This window comes from Sphaerodactylus townsendi, linkage group LG02 (genome assembly GCF_021028975.2).
Source record: "Sphaerodactylus townsendi isolate TG3544 linkage group LG02, MPM_Stown_v2.3, whole genome shotgun sequence".
NCBI classification, from domain to species: domain Eukaryota; kingdom Metazoa; phylum Chordata; class Lepidosauria; order Squamata; family Sphaerodactylidae; genus Sphaerodactylus; species Sphaerodactylus townsendi.
This window is the reverse complement of record NC_059426.1, coordinates 71,811,307-71,827,440: the sequence shown is the minus strand read 5'-3', so window position 1 is coordinate 71,827,440 and position 16,134 is coordinate 71,811,307. Positions and strand designations below refer to the sequence as shown.

At 43.3% G+C, this 16,134-nt stretch overlaps 1 protein-coding gene across 1 annotated transcript; it reads right to left on the bottom strand.

Annotated features, from left to right (window-relative positions):
- Positions 1 to 546: 546 nt before the first annotated feature.
- On the bottom strand, positions 547 to 5,933 carry GSTP1 (glutathione S-transferase pi 1). The gene is made up of 7 exons (XM_048483572.1): positions 5,619 to 5,933; positions 5,328 to 5,366; positions 3,728 to 3,834; positions 3,450 to 3,537; positions 2,607 to 2,710; positions 2,144 to 2,251; positions 547 to 833 (listed from the first exon to the last, which is right to left on the bottom strand). Coding segments are annotated over exons 1-7 (636 nt in total). The 5' UTR covers positions 5,620 to 5,933; the 3' UTR covers positions 547 to 644.
- Between the last annotated feature and the right edge of the window lie 10,201 nt (positions 5,934 to 16,134).

The following is a 16,134-nucleotide window of genomic DNA, read 5'->3' as shown; positions in this document are numbered from 1 at the left end:
AGGGTAGTCCAAATGTCATTTGAATATAATCTTTCAAAAAAGACACTGCCAAACCAGTTTTGGGGAAAATTTCAATAAATGGGGTAGGGGGAAAGAAGACATGGAACAAATATGAGGATGTTGACATATGGATGCTCTTGAAAACAGTATTGCAGTAGCAAAGCCAACACAGAGCAAAGTATATGTGGAAACAGCCTTAAACTGGAATAAATCTGCATAGGCCAGTATAGTCTAAGCTCTCTCAACCACAGGCAAATTAAGAGACAAAATTGTTCAGCAGAAGCTGTGCTTTCAGGATCATTGTGCTCAATTAAGAAAAGGCCACAGCAGAGTTCCAGATATGGAAGAACTGAGGAGTTATCAGCAGCCTCAGTGCTGGAGTGCCTATTGGAACACAGTATGAACCATAGATCAAGCAGCTTGTCTTCTAACTTACTGATTCCACTACAGGAATCAGGACATCTGGCTCTATGCACCTCTCTTTCGCTCACAGTAGCCATCTGCCAGCTTCTGTAATTTTCCCTCCCCAGGAAAGACACACAGAAGTCTTTTTTCAAATGAGCTATATTCAACACAGAATGATACAAAACTACTGTGTTCTAAAAAATAAGAGAAATTGCTGCACCCTGCCAAAGGGATTCTTCTCACTGCTTGCCATTCCCATTGATTGGGCGCTTCTTGTGGGCATCAGATTCCAGGAAAGCCTTGAGAAGGGGCCGGGCGTTGAGCCGCTGCACATAGCCAGCCAGCAAGGGCAGAGAAGCCAGGCAGTCAGGTGCCAGGACCAGGTGCGCATGAAGTATGTCCAGCAAATTATAGTCTGCAAAGGAGATCTGGAGGAGGGTAGCAAAAAAAAAGTGTGTCCAAAGGATGAAAGCAAGAGGCAACAAGTGCAAGACATCGGCATGATTGCCATGATCATCCTTTCTCACCACCCAGTTTTGTTTATGAGGGAAGCAGCGCATATTGTTTTAACCCCAAAGCCATATACTATAGCAATAAACTTAAAGGTCATGTTGGCTGTTTTCCTATGGTACCCTTAGCAGAGTTAAACCTCACTGACTTCAGTGAACTGAGAAGTGTTGAACTCGGTTCAGGATTGCAGTGTTCATCTTCTACTGAAGCAGTTCAGTCAGTTTGGGGTGGGAGGCCTGTTTGACTGATGGGCAAGAGGTAATCTGCACCAGATGCTTGGCTGGGAAGATCTGCTAAGACAAAGGCTAAGCCATGTCTGTAAATCCATGATGTTGCTACTAGCCACAGAATCTCAATTTTTATGAAAACTTAAAAGACAAGTCATTTCCCATGAGTATGAGGAAACAAACTAACAGCGCATAAGTCAACAGTGAGATCTCAGTAGGAAAAACCACTGAGTAAGATTTCCATTGGTGATGGTTGGCATTTCTGTGTCTAACAGAAGCTTCCGCTTTGCTCCCCATAATTAAACATATGCAAAATAATCAAAGCTGTAAAACAAGAATTGTACACGCACACTCAATTTGCATGATCTACAGCACAAAATTAATTTTACTTCCATCAAAATCTGGCTTGCCTGGATAGGGAAAAATGATTGCCCTGAGTATACACAGCTCTAAATAGAAGGTGCTACTGAGTTGCAAGCAAACTCATGTCCTCTCCATCCTTGATGCGATCAGGGCAAGAGATGAGCAGAGGCGGTTTGATATTGCCTTCCTCGGCATAGCAATTCCTGTTTTCCTTGGTGGTCTCCCATCCAAGTAATGACTGTGACCAACCATACCTTGTTCCCTAGCTCAGATGAGCCCTGGCTGGTAAAAAGCAGGTGCAGGGTACTAAAGGAGAGCACACTGGACATGAGAAGTGGAAAGTGGGCTCAAGAAAACAAAAGGACTGTCTATGATTTCTGCAATTTACACACAATCGCCTGGCAATTCAGGGGGAAATTTTATATATAAACTCTGCTAAAAAAGGAACACACATTGAAGACTGAGAATCACTATGAATCCAAAAAGAACAAGGTGATAGTGCATTAGTAAGGGGACAATGGAAATATCAAAAGCCTTATGAATGCCAGCGTCTAATCAGCTTTACTCAGTATAGTTGTCTGTAACTAGAGATAGGATAAGTGCTTCAGAGAGCCCAGAGCCACAGAGAAGAATCTTACCTGTTTGCCTACAATGAAGGCTTTTCCACCATTATTCTGAGCCAGAAGATTCTCAAAAGGACGCAGCTCCCCTGGCAGGGCCTCAACATAAGGGGCTTTGCCATCCTCCTGCCAAGGGAATGATCAGAATGAAAAACACACTCTCTGCTCCCAAGTATCTCCCTCCCTCCACTCTGACTACCATGAGGAAGAGCTGGGCAGGAAGAATAATCAAATGAAGACAGGCTCAGAATTCTACCCTCTGGGAGGGGGATACCTCCTTAGGGCTGTTCTACCTATATTCTCAGCCAAAGGAAAAAACCTAACCAAATGATGGTGAACAAATAATTTCACCCTTAGTTAACTGGAGTTTATATTTTATTTTTCAGGCTCTACTATAGAAACACAAACTTCAAGGCTGTTTCCCCACTATCAAATTCCACAGCCTTCAGCACAGACTATGAGAAAAATTCAGCCAACTTACATAGTTCTGATAGATGAGGCGAGCATATTTCACACGCAGGTCCTCCACGCCATCATTCACCATGTCCAGCAGCGTTGCTTCCCGTGCATCTTGACCATAGAGTCCTGAGCAGCAGGATAAAAGGGTTGGCAAGTTTATGTCCAGCCAGAGACTCCCTCTCACATGCAGACGTGCAAACACGCACCTTGAGGGGACCTAACAGAGTTGTTTTTCTGTCAGGAGATAAAGAACCTACAACTGTATAGTGTGTTCCAATTTTGCACTGGCAACTGAGTCTAGTGTGATTGTGCGGCTAACACCCTTGGGGCTAACACTCCCTGTTTGGTAGATGTTTACTTTTTTCCCTTATCTGTTACAGATGTTCACATTTTCTTCTTATCTGTTACAGATTTGTCACTTTATTTATGTATGTATTTATTTAATAATTTGGATTTATTAAACTGCCCACCCCCAAAGGACTCTGGGCAGTGTATAATAAAACTTCAGTTAAAATACAACATAAAATTTTAAAAGCCACAACAACCACAACAACCTAAGAACAAAACCATCAGATGGCAAACATTCTGTGTTCCAAGAGCAGTAAACATCATGATCCCTATCAGTGTAGGGAATAACTTTATGTTATTTTATACCTTTGATGTTTCATTGCCTTTTTATATGTATGCCTTTATAACTAGTTCAAATAAATTCTACCACCACCTACCTTACTGATATTCCTGCCAACCTCACCCTGGAGACAAATTTACACGCAGCAGCTCCCTTGCAGGAAAAAGCAACATATACACAGACCCAATTCCCAAAGGTTATTCCCTTCTGTCTCCATTCTACATTACCAAGACTCACCATGGTTCCGAGCCAAGTGACGTAGAATAGCATTTGACTGGTACAGAATGAAGTCTCCGTCTTGAAATCTAGGCAACTGCCCAAAAACCTGATGAGGACGAGAAGGGGGTTAGTTATGGAACATTCTTCCAATGTTCCCAAATGAGGTAGAATCAGAGTGGGGTGAGGATACAGCTTCTAATGCATCTCAAGCCAGGTCAAAGAGCCAGGCAGAACTTGTTTCTCACGTTTCCCTCCTCACCCAAATAAAATTCAATGCCAAAAACAGTATAACTCACACATGATTTCTTGAGGTCTCCTTTCTGCCATATTTCCCCAGTCACCACATCCTCTGTCCACTCCTGACCCTGGTCAGCCAGCAGAATCCGTGTGGCCTCACAGCGTCCTAGAAGAAACAGACCCAACAGATTATTCATCTGAGTCCCTTTCACCTGAAGCATAATTCCACTGGTTCCCTCTGTGAACATGCAACATTTGGCAGGAAAACAGCACTGCCTGCCACACAGGGGGAACCTGTGGAATTATACTTCAGGTGAAAGGGACTCAGATGAATCAGATAGGGTCGTGGTACAAATAACAAGTACAGAACATCGGGCTAAAGGACACGAAATAAAGACTGGAGAGCAACAATTCAACATTGCCTACAAGCACTTATAAACAGGTCAACATATACTAAAGAGCTCAAGAGCAAAGTTACAAACTCTCTGTAGAACTTTATACTATTCAGTACTATAACATCAGATTGGGACCTAGCTGAAGATACACATAGTTTCTAATTTCATAAGTTATTTTATAATGTAAGATTTAAAACACAGACAACCACCCCCCCCCCCGACCTTCCCTCTTTGTAATTTGTTTTCCTCTCACACTTTCCAAAAAATGTAATGAATTCTATTTGAACACATATGCCTGTTAGCATCACTTCTACTATGAACCTTACTTGGACATAAGTCCCAGTAATGTTCATGATACTTATTCCTGAGTAAATGTGGTTAGTTTATTCATCCCATGATACCCTTTGCTGTTTCTCTTGTTGTCAGGATTTAAGATATTAGTACCTTAAGGGAGGATCATGTAACTGCATAAAACACCAGATATATTACAAATCATCACTATCTTCATCATGAGGAAACTACTCACAGTAACCCTGCCTGTTTATATGATGTCTTTATGAGAACTAATTTCTTGGTTGTTCCAGTTCTGGGCTGAGTAGTCTTCAGCATGGCAGCAATACAGAACTTGAGCAAGTAGCCAGAATGGGTGGGTGGCTAGGAGGTAGTGTCCAGTCTAATAAAAATGTAATCCCATCCCCCAAGCTCCAGAATCATTCTCAATTTAAACTGTAACTGAACCAGGCTACTCTGAAAATCCACTGACCTATTGGCGGCATTTGAGTTTCTACCAAGTATGAGGCAAATGGGCCTTGGTTAACATGGGTGAAACTCTGCCCCTGAGTAGGCCCATTTCCGTCCTGGAAAGATTCTTCAAGGAGATGTTATGTTCCCCAGTACAAGGTTGCCAAATAAGTACACTGAGAGCTTACAGATGTAAAAGGCAGGGTATGCTTGTCTCATTCCACTCACACACACACACACACACACACACACACACACACACACACACACCCCACCACTATCGATAAAACAGGTTGTTGCCTCCAAAATATTCCTGCCACACAATCCCACCAAACTCAATAAGGTTTATGATCCAGTGTGCATACATATACTTAAGACTACAAATTAGCTGCTCCATGTTCCCAGCCTTCCCAACCAAGTAGTCTTTCTCAGGTCTTAGTAAGACTCTGCCCTATTTTCTTTCCGCTGCAGCCATTAAAAGATAATTCCCTACGTGCGCCGCCTCTGGTTGCCCATCACTCACCACGTACAGGGAAGTAGGTGATTGTGTATTTGCCAGGCACTAGAAAAAGGGAAAGGGAGAAAAAGACAGCAGAATTAGCAAGACCCGCTCTCCCTTAGCAGCCGAGGACGCTAGAATAAAACCACGCTGGGGGGGACTAGGAAGCAACACTAGGTCAGCCCCCACCCACCATCACGAGCCCCGTCGCCCGAGAGCTAATCTTGGGCTAATCATGTTTATCTCATAAATCATCCCCCACCCTGAAACAGATTTCGTCCAGATGGCCGGGGGCGGGAGGGGATTTGCACTCACTGCCGAATGCTCGACGCTCGAGACAAACCCCGAAGAGATTCTCCTCTCCTCGAAACAAGGCAGCGCAATCTCTGCAGGGAAAATGCTGACTCACGCTGGATCAGCGCCTCCTTAAAGACACAGGAGTACGAAAAGAAGCTTTTCCAGCTGGATTATTGCTGACCGAAGTTCAGCTCCGGGTCCAGGGTTCTGTTGGTTACAGTATTAGAGCGTCATCTTGGGGACTGTGAAGGAATGAGAAAAGGAACGCTGCCTTTGAATCTAAGCTGACTGAGCTTTCTTCATGTCGTACGGTCGTTCCTGCACGGCTCAAATATCACGGGAGGTGCAAAATCAGTTTATTCTAATTTATTCTCCCCCGAGCCGCCTGATCTCTTAATCTCTGTCATGTCAGTTTTCAACTCTGCTGAGTCGCCGACCGTTGCAGCCCTTCCTTCCCAAAAACGTTCCCCCAAGCAGGTGTTCTGCTCATGGCATCCAACAGGTGCCATTTCGCTGGAGTTAGTCAGGAGTGGAGTGCCAAAATGTCCCCGCTTTCTTTTCTGTACAGGTACTGGTTGTTCAGAGTGTATAACTAGGGAGATGTGCACTTTGGGCCAAATGTTTGTGGGCATATGGGAGGGGGGGAGTCTCTCGTTTTACACAAAAATGTGAGAACGTGAGTGGGAATGTGATGTGATGCTGTGCCCCATTTTTTTCCCCTGCCGCTTGCCATGTGCATTCAAGCTGCCGGCCAAAAACAACAGCCAATCAGAATGAGGGACATTGGGGATGTTTATGGATGTTTGCAGTGTAAATACAAAAGACTCAGGGTTGTACAAAACAAAGTGGAGTATTTCCTCCCAGTCTTCACTTGATTCCTTCACATAAACGGGCAGCCAAGCGAAGGGAGGAACCGGGATAAAATAGACCCAGATTGTAAGATACTGGTTGTAACCTTGTATAACTGTGCCATGCAGAAACTGATGTAGATCTATTACTTTTAAGAGAGTGCATGGTGAAAGTCGGCTGGTTCAAACATACGCATAGGCGTAGCTAGGGAAAATGGAGCCCAGTGCAAAATCTGAGTTTTGCACCCCTCCCACCAATGGGCAGCCGCTGTGATGCTGGAATTCTTTAAGGTGGATTTAAAAGGAGAATCTGGGCTCCCTAGTTTAAACACCATTGAAAGTGATGCTGTTTTGGGGTGGATTCTCCCCTACCCTGAAACAGTATAACTTTTAATGTTTAAACTGGGGACCTCACTTTCCCCCTTTAAATCCATGCCGAAGGGGGTGGATTTAAAAGGAGAATCTGGGGAAATTTGGAGGGTGCTTGCTGTGAGGCATGCATTTGTTAAGCCAGCAGCACCAAAATTTCAGGGTATCTTTAGGAGACTCTTCTGATAATACCACCCAGGTTTGGTGAAGTTTGGTTCAGGGGGTCCAAAGTTATGGGGGTTCAGGGGGTCCAAAGTTACACAAAGGTGTAGCCCCCATCTCCTATTAGCTCCCATTGGAAACAATGGGGGATGGGACACCCCTTTTGGGAGTCCATAACTTTGGACTCTCTGAACCAAACCTCACCTAACTTGGGTGGTGTCATCAGGAGAGTCTCCTGAAAAATCTCTGAAATTTTGGTGCTGTTAACCTAAAAATTGCACCCCCTGCAGGCCAAAAACTGGAAAAAACGCTAACAAATTAAAAACAAATGAACTTGCAATTTTTGCACACACACACACCCCCCCCCCACAAGGGGGTGCCCGGTGCAACGTGCTCCCCCGTCCCCTGGTAGCTTTGCCTCTGAACATAGGGAGAGGGTTGAGAAGGGGGCAGCAGCACTCTAAGATGATAAAATGAACATCAAAATTTGTGGAGGGTCGCATTTCTAAGAGCTGGAATGTTTATCTCAGCTTATGGCTCTGGCGCCAAATGTCTTTTAAAATAAAATAAGGTGTATTGGAGAGGTAAATGGGATACTAAACTAAGCAGTAGATGAAGGGAATGGCAGGCAAAACTTTTTATGCTATTACAGGCTTTCATAGAGATATTTTTCAGAAAGGTAAATGATAGAAGCAAATTCCATGGACAAGTTTATGCCAATGCCCTAAAACAATCACACAGGGAATATATATTTAATACTGATTGTAAGAACCACTGTGAGCCATTTGCTAACAAAACTTTCAAGAGCAATTGATTCAAGACTTCATGGGTTATGGAACAGCATGTCATTTATCAATAATGTTAAGCTGTATAGTAGCACAGGAATCAGCAGGCACCTTTAAGACTAACCACATTTATTCCATACCAGGCTTCTTCAAATGTGTAAGAAATAAAATTATTACATAGACATTTGTAACCAAATTTGCAGGGGGGAGGTTAAAAAAGGGGGAGGGGCAGGATTTGTGTCTTTCAAGTGTGAGCCCCCTGTGTAGTGTAGTATACTACCCAGTGGACCAGACTGATTAAATGCTGAGAGAAGTCACAATTTCAACTAGGCAAATTTACTTTCTTATACTGGTTCTTTGATGATCTTATGCTCTTTTGATATTGTTTATCTGTTTGATTTTAAAGGCTGGAGATCCCTGAGCCATCTAGTCCAAGCCAGAAAACTCAGACCATGCGAATAAAAAACTAAAACAGTAAGTAAGCAGAGAACATAAGAACATAAGAACAAGCCTGCTGGATCAGACCTGAGTCCATCTAGTCCAGCACTCTGCTACTCGCAGTGGTCCACCCAATGCCTTTGGGAGCTCACTTGCAGGATTTGAAAGCAATGGCCTTCTGCTGCTGCTGCTCCTGAGCACCTGGTGTGCTAAGGCATTTGCAATCTCAGATCAGGAGTATCAAGATTGGTAGCCATAAATCGACTTCTCCTCCATAAATCTGTCCAAGCCCTTTTTAAAGCTATCCAGGTTAGTGGCATCACCACCTCCTGTGGCAGCATATTCCAAACACCAATCACACGTTGCGTGAAAAAATGTTTCCTTTTATTAGTCCTAATTCTTCCCCCCAGCATTTTCAATGTATGTCCCTTGGCTCTAGTATTGCGAGAAAGAGAGAAAAATTTCTCTCTGTCAACATTTTCTACCCCATGCATAATTTTATAGACTTCAATCATATCCCCCCTCAGATGTCTTCAAACTAAAGAGTCCCAAATGCTGCAGCCTCTCCTCATAAGGAAGGTGCTCCAATCCCTCAATCATCCTCGTTGCCCAGAGGGGGCTAGAATTTTTTCCTTTACTGTGTTAGTTTTCTACTTTCATGGTCTTTTTGTGCAAAGGAACAATTAAAGCTGGAACCACTCACTCACAATCCTGCAGACCATTTTACTACCTCATGGCTCTTCTTGTCATTCTCCTGTATGTCTGATCTTGCCCAAGACAACAGTTCACCATATTGCAGGGGTTTCCTCCCTGTTATTTCTTCTCAATCTGTATTACTATGAATGAGAGATTCCCTCCACCCACCTCAGCCACAAATTCTCATGAAATGGAGGCTGGGGTCTTTACCAAGCTTTCCAATGATGCAAAATGGTGATCTGTGCTGTTTTCACACAGAGGATCTGCTCCAACTCAGCTGTCAAACTGAAGCAGGATTTTTTAGAGCATACACATAGTGTTGTCTTCCAGCTGTTCTATTTCATTTGTTTCTGTGGTATCACATCTTTGCTGTGATGTTCCCAGAAGCTTTGGTCCAACTTTTCCAGAGAGACCAAAGCCAAAGTAGGTTTGCCCTCAATCTGTACAAGAAGTGCAGGTATCCAAATATCCCTATTCACATCCAGCACCAATTTCCCTCCCTATCTATCCCTTTGTGCCCACCTGTCCTCTTCACCATCAGTGGTGAGCTTTTAAAAAAAGATCATTAGTAGATATATTTCTATAGCATAGCAATATAGGAATATACTGCTGACTTTTTTAAATTACTGGGAGCATGATAGGCTCTAGTGAGTAAGGAGGGAAAGCTGGAGAATTACTACATGTGGACACTCCATTGCTGCTGCAGTTAACAATTCCAGTTGACATCTGTGTCCTTTGCAAGGTTTAGGTAACAGATTTGGACTGTATTCATATATGGTTGGCTATTGTGCACTTATTAAGTTATAGTAATTATACCTGTGTGGACAAGACAACCCAGTACTGAAAGACTACTATAGTGGGTCAATAGCATGATATCCAGCAATTTTTGAGCTTTTTTTTTTTTACAATTTATGGAAGTTTTAAAAGATTTTTAAGCCAAAAAAGTGCACTAATATTTTTGAAGTTATGGGTCCTTTAATGAGAGGCTTAGGCAGATTGTGTGAAAACACATGCTTTTGAATTTAATGTGAAAAATAAACTTTTATGTGACATTCCCTGTCTTTTATTTATTATCCATGACAAAACTTTAAAAATAAAGCAAAGTCCAACTGTGGGAAGAATTGTGGTAGAGGCTGTCCATCAGTGATTTAAATTATCCTCAATAGGCACTTGTTTATATCTCCTTTGCACCTATCTATATCTGCAGGCTGCAGAGAAAGACCCCAGAAATAGTGACAGAATTCAATGGGTAGAACAATGGGAACAACTGAAATGTCTTTCACTTAATGGGATGAATCAATAACTAGAGTGGAGCAACCTTGCCAGCCATCTTTGTCTGTATTGCCACATTTTAACACACATTTTAAAAAGTAAATTTCCACACATTTTTCCGCTGGGTAAACTGGTAGTCTGTATTTGCCAAGTGTTGTTAGATTTTGTGAAATGCTTGGTCTAGGCATGTTTTCTTCTAGAGAGGTTTCCTTTAAGAGCAACATAATTGGCAGAGATGAGGAAGCATTATTTGTTAATTTACTTTATCTGGCACTCACCATTCTCCACAATGAAGACCCAAAGCAGCGTACATTCCCTCTTTTCCATTTTACCCTCACAACAACCCTGTGACGTAGGTTATGCTGAGAGTGTGTGAATGGCCCAAGATCACCTTGCAAACACATTGCTAGAACCTTTCCAGAAACTTTGCAGTCCTAGCCGGTTATCATTTTACCAGAATTTTAGAAACATTAGTAATGTTATAGGGATGTGGCAACTACCACTTAAGTTGGCAAAGTCAAGCGTCTTCCAGTGGTGTAAGGAAATGGCAGCCATGAAATACTGACCAAGAAAAGCACATCGAAAACCTCTATGTGAATGTTCCATTGCTGCTATGAATTCCTTTGCATTCACTTCAGCAATAAATTCACAACAGGTAATAATTGCTATGTGTGGATGCAGCTACATATATTCCCTTCCCAAGATTATATAATACAGGCCAGTTTTTCCATCTTGGCAATCTGTCATATTTGATTAAAAACATTTCTGTTCCAGTATTACATTTTGTTTGTAGAAGTATAAACAAGATTTGCTGTTATAGACTTTTGTATTTTTGTCTCTTTTTTGTTTGAGTCTATTTTGTTTGAGTTCTAACTGCTTAGAAACAACACAAGGACAGCACAAAGACCTGACTTCTGTCATTCATGCTTTGGTGAATTTTAGATTAGAGAGCTTCGACTCTTGAAAGCTTATACCCTGGAAATCTTGTTGATCTTTAAGGTTCTATTGCAAACCAATAGGGCTACCCACCTGAACCTAGATTAGATTACCATAATGGATGTTACACTGGCCTGCCCTTAAAGAAAGGACAGGGAGAAAGAGGAAGCTTGCTATGCCTTTGTAAGAGGGAGAGGTAGTGATTTGTTCCCCTGTCTAGTTGCCCCCTCCCCAGCCTGTGCAGAAGATTTCAATTGATGGGCAGGTTCTGGTGGGAATAGGTGGCCTGTAAATCAGGGATGGAGGGAGAGGAAACTGCCTGCTGTACCCCCTGCCCTCGACCCGCCTACACCCCAATCCGCCCCTGTCCCTGGGAAGGGAGTCTGGGGGGAAAAATTTTCACCCCCACATGATGCCGTGCATAATTTTATAGACTTCAATCATATCCCCTCTCAGACATCTTCTCTGAGACGTCTGACTGGCCTAAAGCCAGTTCTTGCAAACCCTTTCCTGAACTGCTACATTCTATGACTAATCCTCTTCTACTAGCCACCCTTAATCTCGTTACCTTATATTATGCCTTTGTCTTTCCCACTCCATTCTACAGTGCAAAGTTGGGTGGGGACTGGCTCCCTTCTGTAAAATTCCAAGCACACCACCGGTGCAAAGTAATGCTGTTGATAGGAATAACTGCAGCAATAGTAGGTGAAGAGGAGGTGACCAACCACTGCTTTACTCTAGCATTATTAGCTGGGGACATGGATGGACAAGCTGTTGTTATGACATAGCACAGCCTCAGCCAAGACCTTGGAGATATGATGCCTCGTGAGAGGTAACCTATTCATGAACTTGCATTGGCTTCTATCTCTCTCTTGGGCATTGTTACTTCCTTTCCCATCTGTTTCATTTGTTTGCCCAAGCTTGTTTTTGGTTTGCAGATGGTGTCTCCATTGGGGGAAAGTAGGATGATTGATCTAATAATGAACTATGTTCAATTTGACTGATGACAAACAGCATTACTTTGGAATCCAAACGTTTAATTCAGGAAGTTCACAATGATTGTGCTTTAAAGTTTGAACTGGGGAGATTCTTTGGCAAATTATTAATTGTTATGTCTTTTTAAAATCGGGGGGGGGGGGAGAAGGTTGTGTGTGCTCATTTTACCACCATGTGCACACATTTTTTAAATTTCCAAATTGTATGTTGCATAATGTTTCTACAATTAATTCAATTCATATACAAATAAACTTTAGGTTCCAATCCAGTTGGAATTGGTCACATTTGATTTCAATGTGAAAAATTAATCACAACATACATTAATCACAACATACTGTTGATTTGAATGAGACTCAATGCAACCAAAATTTGCTGGGTTGGGGCTACAGGATCTAGCAGCATACTAGATGCTTCATAATAACTAAAGCAGCATGTCCCAGCTCCCTGGAGATTATGATCTTTAAAACAACAACAAACAAAGCTTGTCAATTTCATGCGGCTCTTGTACTTAACTGCAATTTGTGAAATTAATAATGTGAATTGACTAAGTATGTACAGTCTTGGGTTTCACAGGGGTCCCAAACTATAGGACTGGGAAATGGTTCAACACATAAAGTTATTTTATAAAGTCAGACCATTGTCTACCAAGTATTATCTAATTTGGTAGCCAAAACAGACATGTACAGCCAGGCCAAATACTGCCCCTCTGAGACTGTTTTGAGTTTGCAAAATGGCGGGGGTGGGGCAGTGGCGTAGGGGGATAAAATGGTGCCTGGGGCAAAATGGCTCCTGTGCACCGCCCCTCGCAGCCCTGCCCCCCACGACACCACCTCCTGCAGCACTGCCCCACTTACCTTTTTTGCCAGCTGAAAACGGGGCAAGTTGGGGGTGTGGGACCAGGTCTGGAGAGGTGGGGTAAGGGGCGGGGACGGTGATTTTCCACCCCCCACGGCATCCACCTGGTGCATGGCGCCCCCACATAGCTACGCCTCTGGGGTGGGGGTAAAGCCTTTTCTCTTCCCTGTGCCACAGTCCTGATCCTGTGATGCCTAGGAAATTAGTTTTCAGCAGCTGCCCTTTGATTCAGGGGCATGAGTGTCGGGTCTGAAGAACTCCAACCCAACTTGTTTAAAAAGTCATGACTAGACTAGTTTAGCCCTGATGGACTGTAGCACTCCCAGGTCTCAGTCAGAGGTTTTTCACATCACCTACTATTTGATCCTTTTTACTGGAGATACTTTGGATTGAGCCTGGAACTTGCACCAAACAGATGCTCTGCCACTGGGGACAGCCACAGCCCACAGAGGAAGAAAGTGTATAATAATTTTCTCCATGTCTCTTCAGCAGTTTGAATTGGATCCCTAAAGCATCAGTTCATTTAGAAGGGAAATAGATTAGTAAGGTGCTTGTGCCTCTGATACCAATTGAATTTAATTAGTTTGATTTGATAGGCCACCCCCACCCCCACCTTCCAGGCTTGGGGTGGCTAACATCATACTACTAAAATACATATACACAGCAAACCATTTAAAAGTTTTAAAAACATTCTAACAATCTAATAAATCCAGGAGAAATACAACTATTCTTTAAGGGTGTGTCATGACACAGGACAGGTAATCAAGAAATAAGAAGGGAAAAAATTGAAAGAGGGGGGAGGGGAAGAAAACAAAGGAGGGAGAAGGGAAACAGAAGGGGGAGGAAAAGAGGGAGAAGGAGGCCAGATGGTAATTTTGGCTGCCTTAGGCATACACCTGGTGGAACAGCTCTTCGTTGCAGGCCCTGTGGAATTATGTAAGATCCTGCAGGACCCTGATTTCATTAGGCAGAGTGTTCCACTGGGGCCAGGCAGGGCTGAAAAAGTTTAGGCACAAAACCCTTAGCAGTCTGGGCCCCATGTATCTTAGGGACCGTCGCTCCTGGAATATTCCCCAAAGAGCACCTAGATCTGTGATTAACCACTTGCTGATGGTCCGTGACCCCAGAGATATTCTGCTGGCAGCCAAATGTCTCTGGGGCCAGGGACCAGCAGTAAATTGTTATTTGCAGATCTAAGTGCTCTTTGGGGAATGTTCCAGGAGGGACCGTCCCTAAGACTCGCGGGCCCCAGACTGTTAAGCGCTTTATACATAAGTACAAGCACCTTGAACCTTTATATGTAAGTACAAGCACCTGGAGCCAATGCAGCTGGCAGAGCACTGGATGGATGGGTGCCCATCATGGCCTGTCAGGAGTTTCACTACTGCATTTTGGATCAACGAGTTTCTGGAGCTGGCGCAAGGGTAGCCCTGTGTAGAGCATGTTGCAGAGGTCTAATCTGAAGGTGACTGTTGCGTGATTACTGTGGCAAGATCAGACTGAACAAGGCAGGGCACAAGCTACTTCACCTGGTGCAGATGAAAAGATATCATATGATCTGTGTGCACTACCTGGACCTCCATAGTTCAGTCCAGGAGCACACCGAGACTGCTAATGAAAGATGCCGTTTTAAGCTGAATTCCATCCACGGTTGGCAGCTGGCACTCCCCACCTGACCCACACTGGTCCTCCATCTTTGATGGATTCAGTTTCAGTGATCTCTCTTGTATCCATCGAACTATGGCCTCCAAACAGCTGGCCAAAACATCTGGGGCAGCCTCCAAATGACCTCTCATCATCAGATATAGCTGGGTGTCATCAGCATACAGATGACAGGCCAGACCAAACTCTCAGATTAACCTGGAGAGGGGTTGCATAAAGATGTTAAACAATATTGGTGATAGAATCGCCCCTTGTGGGACTACATACACCAACAAGTGAGGAACAGAAATCCTCTCACCAATGGCTACCTTCTGTCCCTGACCCTGGAGAAATGAGCACAGCTACTGTAAGACTGTCCCTTGAATCCCCACAGTGACAAGGCTGTTAGTCAAGATGGTGTGATCAACTAAGTCAAACTCTGCTGACAAACAATCTGGTCATAGGAACCTGTTCTTTTCTGTGGGTCTCAAACTGAAGTTAATGAGTGGTGGTCAATAAAGATACAGTATATGCCAGTTTCCATCCATTGCTGCTTGTGAGCTCTGCATTTAGAATCCATCAACAGAACAGTGAGACGTGACTACTTTCCAGCCTGTGGTATGTGAGAGAGGCACAATCCCAGATATGCTAAATTGTGCCAAATGGGAGGTGAATTCATGCATGTCTGCTGCCTCTTCCTTTTAAAAAATCCCATTTTTTGTAACTTGTTCTCTTTTCTTTTTAATGTTGTTTCTCCTTTTTAATTGACCTTTAATTGCTGTGCCCCTTCATTTCCACAGCTGGAATACACCACTCTCCTCATAATCCTTCCTTATCTCACTCAAAGAAGTAAAGTATCCATTAACCCTCCTCTGACACATGTGCATGGGATATCATGCTATAATACTGTCTTTGAATGGTATTTAGGGGACTGTCAGGGAAAGGATACAGTGTGGTTGGGATGTACATTTTCTGGCTGATTAGATATGTCATTTTGTTTCCAGCACCCTAGTATGTGGTAGTATGTGACTTCATCATGCCTTTGGCAGCATTATAATAGTAGAGGAAAATCCCTGATAGGCATCAATTCTGTAGATGACGCTTTCCTAGTTTGGAGACAGTGATGAAAAAGTTATTGATCTTTCTGCTCACTGTGCCACTGTTAAAGAAACAGGAGACACATTCCTGCCTCCAGTAATAACCCAATAGGAAAGTTGATATTCTCTACAAGAAAATATGTTATTTAATCTGCTCTAGGAAAGAAAGATATTTCCTATCCCCTTGTGGGAGAGAGAACAGGGCTTATTTCCCAGATAATTCTTTCTGATGTTTCCTGAGCTGCAAGAGTGTTGAGTCTCAGCCCGTGCGTCTTGGCATTGTCTGCACTAGGTGGGGTCCAGTTACTGTCGTTGCTGGAGCTGAGCCAATTTGGTATTGAATAAATCATGAGATGTCTGCGCAGCAGCACTGGTGGCAGCTTTGCCAGGGTCCCTCGTGTCTGTCATCCTCAGGACTGGGGAAGCACCAAGTACCACA